Genomic DNA, 13,500 nt, shown 5'->3' with positions numbered 1-13,500 from the left:
CAGACGAAGTACATTCACAATTCCCACCAAGGTTTTGAAAATGACAAATATAATACATATTGTTATCTCTAACATGTGCATTAGTGTTTCAGTCGGATAACGAAAAGTTCAAACGTTAGAATACGTTCAAGTATAATCTGACTACACAAAACATCAAACGATAGAAAAGCCGACATCAAAACTAAAGTTGTTTCAAGACTCAAGTCAAATACAAAGTCTACCAAAAAGAAGTTCGAAGCATTAGACGTAAACTGGCCAAGGCATCAACATGAAGTAACCATTGAAAAAGCCCAATATGAAAGACGGAGCTATTACTTCGACACCCAGACGAAAAAGGGTAGTCAAAATCAGACGAAGCATCTTGTTCCCAGATGATGTCAAGAATGATGAAGCACGTCTGAAGTCCACTAATCACGATGAAAGGAATTATACAAGAAGCACAAAATGACATCATCGAAAATGAAAATTAGGGCAAGCATGGATTCACAAGTCAAAGTTGAGTGCGTCAGAGAAAGGACATCTACTTTTCTAAGAAAAGGCAGCACTACGTACAGCGGCTAAATTGGCGAAAAAGTACAAATATAACTAGACCATGATTGGAGTCAAATATCGAAGAAATCAACTACACAGAAAAACTCCACAAATGCAAGCAAACATTTAATGCAAGGATCAAATGCATTAAATGAGGAGATCTGCATGAACATGAACGAAGCCTTCATCTACATCAAGAAAAAGACTACGTTCCAACGGCCAAATTCAAATTTAAACAACGGGCAGATTTATCAGATGTATATAAACATCAAGACAAAGAAGAAGGAGACAGAGAACGAGAAAGAAACAAATCGTGAAAGGAAAAAAAGCTTCAAAGCTTCAACCACTCTTCTTCTAAAAAGCACTTCCTGTATATCTATGTAGAAACTAAGATAGCTTATCTTAGTGAGTGTTGCCAATAGTTCATCCTCTCTATGAGAGTTACCAAACACTCAGACACTATTCTCTGAAAAACTAAGGTTACGCACCTTAGTGAGTGTAGAATTTACCATACCCTCTCTATGAGAGTGATACATACACTCAAAACCTGCAACTGCTGTAAAGCCTGAAGAGGCTAGTAGAAAGAATACTTGTGAACCAGAAGTGGTTGAGAATACTAACGTTGGTGAGTGAAGCCAACAGGCCAGAAGTGGTAGAGAGTACTTGTAGAACCAGAAGTGGTTAAGAATACTAGTGTCAAGTTGACGAGCCAGAAGTGGCTAAAAATACTTGTAATCCTGTGTGATTAGTGGAACCCTTCTACAGAAGGAAACTGGACATAGCTTAGATTGAGTGAACTAGTATAACTGTCTGTGCGTTCTCTTTTCTTTTCAACATTTCATACTCTGCACCTGATCTACTTCGATTTTCAGCAAAGCTTTGGACGAAAGTCTATTTGATTCTATTAAAAATACTTGATCAGACGATAACATTTTCCAAACTGAAAACATGTTTCTCTAAATCGTCTATATTGAAAACTAGGTTTGGTAAAACAAAATCACTAGACAGAAATTTTGCTTAAGTCTTCCAATGAAAAATACGCTTGCGAAAATAACTACAAAATTTTCCGTCAAATCAGAACACACACATTCAACCCCCCTTCTATGTGTTTTTTCGCTAACTTCAGTTGGTATCTGAGCTTGACCCCTTGGGTTGAGTATCTAACACTGCAGGGATAACGATTCATGGAAAACGAAGGACAAGCTGTAAACCGACCATCTCTCTTCAAACAGGAGAAATATTACTACTAGAAGCAAAGAATGATTGCATTCTTTAAAGCATGTCATATAGACATGTGGGATGTTGTCGAGCAAGGAAACTACATTGCTTTAGATCAAGCCGGCAACGAGAAACCCAAAGTACAATGGACTGAAGAGCAAAAGAAAAGATTCATGTTGAACTCCAAAGCACGCAATGCACTCATGTGTGCTCTGTCTGAAGAGGAATACACTAAAGTTCACAGCTTCAGAAGTGCCAAACAAATGTGGGACACCCTAGCTCTAACCTACGAGGGGTCCCTAGAGGTAAAGCGTAACAAGCTAAGCTTGTTGTCACGTAAGTATGAACTTTTTGAGATGGAAGAAAGTGAATCTATACAAACTATGTTTGAAAGATTCCAAACCATCGTAAATGAACTTTCTTTTCTAGGTAGAACTTATGATAACTTTGACCACATTGAGAAATTACTTCGTAGTTTACCCAGAAAATGGAGACCACAAGTCACCGCTTTGAGGGCATCCAAAAATCTAGAGAAGCTCTCCCTGGAGGAACTCATTGGACTCCTTAAAGTTCATGAGTTGGAGTTACAATAGGATGATGCTGGGAAAAAACATAAGTCTATTGCGTTAACTTTGCAAAAGACAAAACCAACACCATCCACCTCAAAAGCACTAAAGACAAATGATACATCCGATGATAGTTGTAGTGAGGGAACCTGTGACACAGACGATGAAATATCTTTCCTGTCATGGAAGATCCATTCGATGATGAAGAAAAAGGGAGGAATACGATGGAGAAAATACAACAGACCCTCCAGAGAAAAGGCATAACCATTATGCTATGAGTGCAAGAAACCTGAACATTACAAAACAGAATGTCTGAAACTGGAGAAAGAAAAAGAAAAAGAGAAGAAGAAGTTGGTCCCCTTCAAAAAGAAGAAAACCATGATGGCCACCTGGGAGGATCTTGACACAACATCGTCAGAAGAAGACGAAGAAGCAAACATTTGTCTCATGGCAGACGCAGACTCATCATGAGAATCAAATAATGAGGAGGTAACTAAGTCTGACCCAAAAATTCTTGAGCATGCATACAATCAACTTCTATCAGATTTAGCAAAAATTTATACAGCATATAAGGAACAAAAGAAAAGAATTTTGGAATTACTTGAAGAAAACCGTCTATTGAAAGACAAAAACACAAAACTTCTTTCAACTTCTCAAGAGGTAATCAAATCAACCCAAGAAAATGATTTATTAAGATCTGACCTATCAAAGTTCACACTAGGAACTAAGAACCTTGAGCATCTTTTAAAACATTCCAGGAGTGGGAAAGATAGAACAGGATTAGGATTTGTTGAATCTGAGTCCGAAGCCAAGACAAAAACTTATGCATCTCGCTTATATGGAAAGAATGGACATTTTACGTCCAAATTCAGTCACATGCATAAGAAGAGGGATTTCAAAACCTTTAACACTAACATTCATGAACCCAAATCCATTTGGGTACCAAAAACTGAAATAGTGCCTGTTGCAGATTTATTCAACAAAGACAAAAGTGCCCAATCATGGTACCTGGACAGTGGCTGCTCATGACACATGACTGGCGAAAGGTCTATGTTCCTAGACCTCAAGTCCAAGAAAGGAGGGCAAGTCACATTTGGAGGAGGACAGAATGGGTATATCATGGGAATAGGTAAAATAGGTATCAACTCATCTATTTCCATTGATAATGTTTTGTATGTTAAAGGATTAACACATAATCTGCTAAGCATAAGTCAATTGTGCGATAGTGGTTATGAATTATCCTTCAACAAAAATAAATGCACTGTGAGTCAACTTGATTCATCCATATTACTCACGGCTAACAGATGCAAAAATTTGTATAAAATAATGCTTAGTGAACTAGAAAATTAGAATGTTGATTGTCTAGTTTCATATGAATGAAAACCAGTGGATCTGGCACAAGAAGCTTGGTCATGCAAGTTAGAGATTAATCTCAAAAACTGAAAAGGCATAACCTCGTAAAAGGATTACCGAATCTTGTGCATCAGACGAACGGTGTATGTGAAGCATGTCAAAAGGGGAAAAAATTAAAAATTCATTTCAAAGCAAAAATCATGTTTCCACCTCACGACCTCTTAAACTGCTCCACATAGACTTATTTGGTCCCACTAGAACTGCATCTGTGAGCGATAAAAGATATGGATTGGTCATTGTGGATGACTACACTAGATGGACATGGGTACTGTTCATAACTCACAAGGATGAGTCTTTTAGGGTATTCCATGTATTCTGCAAAAGAGTTCAAAATGAAAAACGAACATCAATTGCGTTTATCCAAAGTGATCACGAGGGAGAATTTGAAAATGAACAATTTCAAGAATTTTGTGAAGAAAATGGAATAAAACACAACTTTTTAACACCTAGAACTCCACAACAAAATGGGGTTGTACAAAGAAAGAATCGATCTTTACAAGAAATGGCAAGAACTTTACTAACGATTTTTCCACCTCTAAGCATTTCTGGGCATAAGCAGTTAATACTTCCTGCTATATTTGATTCAAAATAGAATATATATTAGGCCCTTACTGAAAAAGACTCACTATGAATTGTGGAAAGGAAGAGCACCCAACATATCATATTTCCATCTGTTTGGATGTAAATGTTTACACTTAATACCAAAGATAATCTAGGAAAATTTGACTCAAAAATCGACGAAGGTATCCTACTTGGGTACTCAGAAAGATCAAGAGCCTATAGAGTGTTCGACAACAAAACTAAAACTGTTGAGGAAGCCATTCAAGTTAAATTTGATGAACACAAGCCTGATAAAGAAATATCAGAGCTAGGAAATTTCTTTGAGAATATGCAAGTAAACAATGATCAGTCGAAAAGGCCTGAGTCTGAAGAAATAGCATCACAAAAAGACAAAGGAGAGAATAGAGCCATTCAATCGTAACTGGCAGATGAAGGCTCATCATCCACATGAGAAAATAATTGGTGAAGCAAAGGACATAATAAGGACCAGAAGTTCGTTCAGAACTCAAGCACAAATTGCTTTATTATCTCAAACAAAGCCAAGGACCACGGACGAAGCATTGTCAGACGAAAGTTGGGTTCAGGCCATGCAAGAAGAATTAAGTAAATTCCAGAAAAATGACGTCTGGAAACTCGTCCCAAAGCCTAAAGACAGGACGATCATAGGAACAAAATGGGTCTACAAGAATAAATTGGACGAATCTGGAAACATAGTAAGAAACAAACCAAGGTTAGTCGCAAAAGGGTATTCTCAACAGGAAGGTATAGACTTTACTGAAACTTTTGCACTTGTTGCTTGAATAGAAGCTATTAGAATTTTACTTGCTTTTGCTGCATGTACTGGTATGAAGTTATATCAAATGGATGTTAAAAGCGCATTTTTAAACGGAACTATTTTAGAAGAAGTTTACGTATGTCAACCTTTAGGATTTGAAAACGAATTGCTATCATCTTATGTTTTCAAATTTTTCTTACTGGGAATTTGTCGTAGAGATGATCCGCCAAGTAAGATTGGTGAGCCTCCTTTACTGGTACGCTGGTGCTCCAAGATGGGGGTGGTACCTGCAAAAGAGACTCCGATGCTAAAGTTAGGGTTTGTATGAGTGTGAGTCTTGTATATGTAATGCACGTACCTTGATGTGGATTAGGGTTGCGTTGGGCCTTGGGCCTGAGATCCGTTATGATCTGATTAGATAATGGGTCTCGTTCAGGCCGAGATCTCCTGAGATCGGTTATGATTTACTTAAGTGCCAAGCTGACACCGTGCAACGTGCGTCCGAGGCCATTCTGTGCTGCGGTACCAAGCTCGAGCTCGGCATAGCGGTACGGATAGTACACTAGCCCCCTGAGCTCCGAAGACTGGGGGTCGAGGAGTTAAGACCGAGGTCATCAAGTGGCTGCGACTCTTCGTGTATGCTTGCCTGCTGAGATGCCATGTGTTGGGACCGATCATTTCCCGAAAACGTGCAGGTGGCGCGTTTATGAGAATGACGGTTATGCAATGATGATTTTCAATTACTGTGTCGTCAGATGTGCCCTTTGGCTGACATGTGTCGTGACCGTTTTGAATTTGGGGAAAAACCCTTTTGTTTCTCTCTCCCGCGTCTCTTCTCATTCCCTTTACTTTCTTCCTTCCTTTGGCTTATCGAGTACGATAGTTCTCTTTGCTTTCTTGCTTCCGTTCGTCCTCCGTCTCCCTTCTCACCGTTTCCGTCATTGTTTTCGATAACCCAATCATTGGTAAGGTTGTTTTCTGAGGAAGAGTACCAGGTACTTCTTTTCTACCATTTTTTATTTTTTCTTCTTCTCCAGTCTTCTTCGAGTCTTTCTTGTTCTTTCCATGGTTGGAGGTAGTGGTGCCGGTTCCTCCGTGCCTGCCAAGGGTAAAGGCAAGGCGCGGGGCAAGGCGGCGACCGCCGGGACGGCCGCCGCTGGGAAAAAGAAGGAGGTGGCACCACCAGCGGACCTTGTTCCAGGTATTCCTGGGTACGACTGGGTTCGCTGTGAGATGGCGGGGGTCCAAAGAGTTTTTCAGTCCTTTCTCGAGGTTAACGGGATCTTGAAATCGTGTAGGGTTTGTGACCCTTCTATTTCCCAGATGATCCAACTTGAACCTTGTCAGGCCGGTGAGGGTGTGTACATGGGGAAGTCTACCGACCCTCCCCATTTCTATATGTACCACTATTTTTTTAGGGATTTAGGTGTCTGCCTTCCCTTCACTTAGTTTGAGTGTGATTTCTTAAACTTTGTCAACTTGGCCCCTTGCCAGTTGCACCCCAATAGTTGGGGTTTTTTGAGGGCTTTTCAAGTCCTGTGTTCAATTTTGGGGATAGAGGTGTCCCTTCCCGTCTTTCTTCATTTTTATCAATTGAATATAGGCGTTCCGCCATACGGCATACTATCTCTGAGTGGGAGTAGGGATGGTGGTTTATTTACTCTCTACTCCCAGTCATACAAAAACTTCAAAGAAGAGTTTTTCCGAGTTGCTCTTGTGAATGTCGACCCATTGGAGGATGAGGCGTTTTACTTCGGTGGGCTGCTGAAATTTCCTTTTTATTGGTGCCCCAAACCGTCTAGGTTTCATGGGGTGGGCCAATTGAAGTTGACGGCTTCGGAGGCGGCCTCCGTCGAGAACCTCGCAGTGCTTCCTCGTCCGCTGGATTGCAAGCTCGTTCTGTCACTTGCGAACACAGCATACAAGGAGAGGGGCCTGGAGAGTGAGTATTTCGTTCTCTTTAGATTGTTAGGGTTAGCAAAATCTTCTTTTTTTGATGTGTTTTGCTTTTTTTATTTGCAGGCATAATGGACAAGAGTAAGTGGAAGGAGCTGAAGCATCGGTACAACATTGCCGAGCTTGAGGTCCCCGAGCCTTGTCGCCACCCGCCGAAACGGACGTTGGCATTCGCGACGATGGTCGGACTCTTTTTAATGTTTTGGAAAATGATGGATTGTTAGAACGACTTATTCTCAAACTGAGACCTTGTCGAACTAACAATTTTATTAAATGGTTCACTAATCCATGTTAATCCCAAGCGGGACCCTCCATAGATTAGTGGTTTTCGCAAAGTAGTAGGGTTCTTGGAGTCGCCACCAATATTTTACTCAAAACATTGGAAAAAGATTTAAGGCAATTGATTTTATAAATCAACCTTGGCCATTACAACCAGAGTTGGGTAAGGGAGTCGGTTACGTGCGGGGAAGGTGTTAGCACCCCACAACGCCCCTTTCGGGTTCCCTATGACGGATTATTTCATAAATAACAGTGTAAAATTACTAAATTACCCCTATTTATTATAAACGATTATAAATTAAATATCTACATGATGACAATATTAAATATGCGACAATCAGAAAGCAATAAAAGAAGGGATTTTAAGAAAAACCTCTTGAAGCGTGCTTTTATATATCTAAACAGATGTTAGGAGGCTTTTTGGCGCTCCCTCCCACTACACGCTCGCTCGCTCCTTCCCTAAAAATTAATCTTTACTATGGAAATCAAAAAGATTTCCCTTCGACTAGTTCGAATTCTCAAGCTAAATGCTTAGAACTCAAGAACTTCGTCGGATCGGCTCTCGGGGAGAATTCTAGGGCAGAACACTGCTCAAAAACCCCAGAATACTCAAGAAGAGAGTCCAAGAAGTGTAAAAAAGTGTAGAATGACGTCCAAATGACGTCTTATTTATAGGGGTGAGGCGCAGTACGGCCCCTGGTGTCAATACGGCCCGTATTGAAGTTTTGAACTTCAATACGGCCGTATTGAATTCAATACGGCCGTATTGAGTTTCAAAAACATCAATACGGCCGTATTGGTTTCAGTACGACCGTATTGCAGTTCAAAAATGCAATACGGGCCGTACTGAGCTCCAAAGAGGCCGTATTGAGCTCCACTCCTCTCACTTTCTTATTTTTAGCTACTCTAAGACCTCTAAACCTACAGATAGTCATCCTATGGTCTTCTAGGAGTCCTTCTGGCTGACTTCCCTTCGATCTTTGAGAGTCTTCGAGTCTTATTTCCGACCCGGACAATTTTAGGGGTCTACAGCTGCCACCCCTTTACTTAGTCAAACGGCTTTTTGGTGTACCGGTTGACAAGTAAAGGAGTTGACCCAATTGTCCGGGGAGTAGGCCATCCTTCTGACTTGTAGTGTCTTCCGGTGGAAAATTGTTGAGTAGCCTCTCCAGGTTGAGTATTAGTCGTCGCCTCTCCAGGCTCGTGCATACCTCGGTGCTTCTGACAACCTTGGTAGCGTGAGTACCGCCTGTCCAGGCTTAGCTTCGCTCGACACCCGAGCCGGAAGCTGCATACCTCCGTGTTTTTGACGACGGGGTAGTGTGAGTACCGCCTCTCCAGGCTTAGCTTCGCTCGACACCCGAGCCGGAAGCTGCATACCTCCGTGTTTTTGACGACGGGGGTAGCGTGAGTACCGCCTCTCCAGGCTTAGCTTCGCTCGACGCCCGAGCCAGAAGCTGCATACCTCCGTGTTTGTGACGACGGTGGCAGTGTGAGTTTGCCCTCTCCAGGGTTAGCTTCGCTCGACGCCCGAGCCAGAAGCGGCATACCTCCGTGTTTGTGACGACTGTGGCAGTGTGAGTTTGCCCTCTCCAGGGTTAGCTTCGCTCGACGCCCGAGCCAGAAGCTGCATACCTCCGTGTTTGTGACGACGGTGGCAGTGTGAGTTTGCCCTCTCCAGGGTTTTGTGATGATTTTGTCTCCACAGTCCACGATGCTGCTTCGACGGTTTGTTTTTGATTTTGGTGCCGCTGAGGGCTGGATAACGCAGGGATCCGTCTAGGGGATGTGCAGTTACTCATAGGTTCTTGTGTCCCAACTTTCCATTGCGTAGTTGGTGCCCACTGGGGAATTTCTGATTCCTTGGGGGTGCAGACACAAAGATGCTCTTTCTGATGTGAGCGGTGCCTTATGGTTGGCTGACGTCCTTTCGACGGTGGTGGAGTATCCCGGTTATCCTTATTCGGGTGACTCTTTTGATTTTCTATTTTTTGTTGCCTCTGCGTAGGCTGTTATCCGCTGGGGGATTCTGTTGTGATAATTTTGATTAGCCTCTTTTGTTAGTCAGATCATCTTGGCGTTCGGTGTATGGTTGAATACCAAATTCCGCTTGGGGAATGGGTATTGATCTTTTGGATTTTTCCTTTTTTGGAGGAGTGCCTCTGAGTAGGCGAATGTGAATTGAGGATTTTATGTATCCCAGAGTATTATTTAGAAAGCCTCTGCAGGCTTAGCTTCACTCTTCGCTTGAGTTGGAAAGCTATCTTCCACTGAGGAAGTCAGAGTCCTTTGACTCGGATATTCTGTTTGGATGATCATGCTTCCATTGGGGAATTTTGCTGATCTTGCTTTGATAGCTCTTACTGGGGATTTGATCCACGAGAGTGAGCTGAGAAGTCTCTGGGGAGTATTATTTCGACAAGCCTCTCCAGGCTCAGTTATTCTGTGTGATGAGGGAGTATTATTTCGGCAAGCCTCTCCAGGCTCAATTATTCTGTACGAGTATTATTTCGGCAAGCCTCTCCAGGCTCAGTTATTCTGTACGAGTATTATTTCGGCAAGCCTCTCCAGACTCAGTTATTCTGTACGAGTATTATTTCGGCAAGCCTCTCCAGGCTCAGTTATTCTGTACAATTTGTTGGGTTTTCTGTATTTTGCCTTTTTTTGTTGATTTTTGGCTTTTTCTGTATTTTTGCCTTTTTTGTCGTTTTTTGGCTTTTTCTGTTGACTGCTGTCATACACAAGCAATTTTTCTATTTTTCTATTTTATGCAATTGCCTCATGAAGAGGTCTTTGAAAATTTCTTTGTGGCTAATACGGCCATATCCATTTCAGTACGCCCGTATTGAGTTGAAAATTTGTTCATAACCCTATTTTTAGTACGGGTGTACTGAACATGATACGGGCGCATTTTTTTTTCTGAAGTTTGATTTTTTTTTTTTTTGAATAAACAGAGAATAAGTGATCTTCCATTACACCTATCATCTGTATGCATGTATGCGGTATGATGCACCTAATTCTATTTGATTCATTTTTCAAAAGAATTAACCGATGCGTTTCTCTGTTTGAATTTTGCCATTCCTCCAGACGGGCTGTGCGATGCCGATTTCTGTAACCGAGGAATGATGCGTGTTATATTGAGATGGGCGTCATCAACCCAGTTATCCTTCTCCTCCTTTAGAAGACGTGTCAACCTTCCTATTGACCACTATATCTCCATGTTTCTACTAGATTATCCTAAAATCGTTTGGGACAAGAGAGAAAAGAAGGGAAAGATATTTTTCGAAAGTTTGTGTTTTAGAGGGGATTATTTTTTTTGAAAATGGTTTTTGTAAGAATGGTTGGCCAAGGTAGGCTTATGTGTTTAGGCTTGTTTGATTAAACACTTATGAAGTTAAGAAAATCTTGTTATTGACGTTGTGATTTTGACAACTTAGATAGCTTCCCTTGAACCTTTTTGAATTCGGCTCATGGTACCATCATGGATTTATTTTTTATTTTTTTTGATTGTCCTTATTTTTGCCTAAAACACCCTTTTGTGGCGTCTTAGCGGACCTTTGTTTTTGTTTATTTTTGCAACCCTAATTTTTGCCTAGGTCACCCTTTTGTGGGATTCCTAGCGGGTTCTTTGCTCTTATTTTTGCGCAGCCCCCTTTTTGGGTTTCCTGCCGAGCTTTTTTGTTTTTGAAGGACTTCTTTTTTTATCCATGATGGCACTTGTCGAGGCCAAGGAAAGGTGCTCTAAGTTGTCACGCACACTTCCACATAAAAATGATGCGGGTTTATTGTTATTAAGACAATTTTAACCTCATTCATGTTTATTCAAACAGGGTTAAAAATAATGTGGTTTAGAATTTTATTATAAGCAAGAAAAGAAGCAGTAAGAATTAATGAAGAATGATTTTATTATAATCATAGTGGAAACATGTGCCCTATCGAGGCTCGGGGGTCGGGCTGTCCCCGAGGAGTAATCTCTAACAGTCATCAGGTCTATACATCCCTATCGGAAGGAGAAAAACACTTGACGACGATGACCGGCCTTGATGCTTGTGAACCGGCCTTCCTTAAGATCTGGCTTAAAGAACGTTGAGAAGGATCTTGGTTTCTCTTCGTCCTTTGATCTTTATTAGGGTTGTATCCTAACCCTTATTTCCCCGGATTATCCTTGATAGTGGGTAGCTCGGGAATTCCTTGGGAATCCTTGCCAAGTCCTTGTCCTGGCAAGTATCCGTTCTTGGTGAGCATGGGCTACCTTCTTCATTTCTCGGGGAAACGTTTCAACATTGGCAATCTCCAATGCTTGGAAGGTGGTTTCTAGAGCTTCCTCTGCTGCATCCACGTAAGGTATGGTGGATGGCTTGCTGATGAGTATGTCATCTTCAGCTTGTACAGTCACCAGCTTGTCACCCACTATGAATTTGACTTTCTGGTGGAGCGTAGAGGGAACAGCTTTCGCATCATGAATCCAAGGTCGACCGAGGAGACAGCTGTACGCGGGAGTAATGTCCATCACTTGAAATTCGACATTAAAGATGGTGGGTCCAATTTGGATTGGAAGATTAATTTCTCCCACCACTTCTCTTTTAGAACCGTCGAAAGCTCGAACGATCATGTTGCTCGGGCGCATTTGGATTTCCTTGATTGCCACTTGCTCGAACGTTCTTTTTGGCATCACATTCAAGGAAGATCCATTATCCACCAAGACTTTAGCGATGTGATGCTCCTTGCACTTTACAGAGATGTGCAAGGGCTTGTTGTGGTTCGGTCCCTCAGCGGGGATTTTTTCATCGGTGAAAGTGAGGTGATCATTAGCCGTGATGTGACTAACAATCCCCTCAAATTTGTCTTGGGAGATAGTGTGCGACACGTATGCCTCGTTCAAGACTTTCAACAGAGCTTGCCGATGCGGTTCGGAGCATAGGATCAACGACAACAGAGTAATCTTTGCTGGCGTCTTATGAAGTTGATCCATGATGGAGTACTCGCTCTGTCGGATATACTTTAACAGCTCGTCTGTCTCCTCCTCGGATTCTTTATTTTCCTCGGTTTTTTCTTTTTCTTTTTCTTTTCCTTTATTCTTGGGAGCTTTATCATGAAGATCTTCGGGAGTGTAGATCCTGCCACTCCTAGTCATGCCCCCAAGTCCAGCGATGTTAGAGATATCGCTGTCGGCAGAAGAATGGATGTCGTATATCCATGGCACAGCCTTATTTGATTCGTAGGGAAAAGGCCTTGGAGTAGTGATCCTTAACGGTGTTGGACCTTCCCCTTTGTTCGTCTTGATTACCAACAACGGAGTTGACGTGTGTTCGCTTGGCACGGTTGTTGGCTTACACTTGATAACGAACGGCGTGCGATCCATTCTGAACATACGCATCGCTTAATTCTTTCTTTTTATTACTGTTATTAGTAAATTACTAGGAGGGATGTATGAAATGCAAACCTAGATCCCTCCATGATCTTTGATAAGAATGCATGATATGAGATGATGGCGATGAATATGCATGCATTGTGTTTATTCAACTAAGCATTATCATGTTTTTAGGATGTCCCTAAGATGATGCATGATATTGCTTGGTTTGGATAAATAACCCTTTTTTTCTTTTTTTGGGTATTTTGTTTTTTGTATTTTTTTGGGTGAAAAGGGAAACTACCTACATGAATGTGATGATGGTAGATGTTAACACCATGTAATGGAAGATTCTTATTCCTATTTATTCTTTTTTTTAAAAGGAAATGTTGTATGTTTAAAGAATGCAATGTATGCTCAAACAATGTCACATAAACAATGCACAAACAATTCACTCATCCACGAACAGTCACGAGCGAATCATGAGGTAGGGGTATCCTGCAGAAAAGTGCATATTCAAGGAGGTTCTAACTGTTCTCACTGGTCTGAGGCCCCCAAGGTGCCCCCATTATAGGGACCCAATTCCTCTCGTCGTAAGTCGATGGAAAGTTCCAACGCACTGTCGGACTTGAGTTCATGGTTATCACCTTGAGTGATGTTTTCCGACAACGGTCTACGGGCACCTATAGACCCATTCGACAACCGGTCGTACTAACATCCACTCCCTATGGCTTTCCACTCATGCCCCCGGGTATAGAGGGAACTGTTGTGTGCAAAGGTTTGTGTGCAGTTTTTATTTCAAACAATTGCGAAAACATACAACAGTTATTAAAAGCCATATAGATAAAGCA

The 13,500-nt window shown here is 41.6% G+C and overlaps 1 protein-coding gene across 1 annotated transcript; it reads left to right on the top strand.

Moving 5' to 3' along the window:
• Positions 1-1,823: 1,823 nt before the first annotated feature.
• LOC109793815 (uncharacterized) lies at positions 1,824-2,342 on the top strand. Its single transcript, XM_020353287.1, has one exon. The coding sequence runs from the start codon at positions 1,824-1,826 to the stop codon at positions 2,340-2,342; it is 519 nt and encodes a 172-aa protein (XP_020208876.1).
• The last annotated feature ends 11,158 nt before the right edge of the window (positions 2,343-13,500 follow it).

This window comes from Cajanus cajan, chromosome 11 (assembly GCF_000230855.2).
Source record: "Cajanus cajan strain Asha chromosome 11, NIPB_CcT2T_4, whole genome shotgun sequence".
Taxonomy (NCBI): Eukaryota; Viridiplantae; Streptophyta; class Magnoliopsida; order Fabales; family Fabaceae; genus Cajanus; species Cajanus cajan.
Note: the sequence above shows the minus strand (reverse complement) of the source record. Positions and strands in the feature narration are given on the sequence as shown.

Coding starts and splice junctions, on each gene's coding strand:
- LOC109793815 (XM_020353287.1), top strand. CDS start 1,824: ATGTGGGATGTTGTCGAGCAAGGAAACTACATTGCTTTAGATCAAGCC.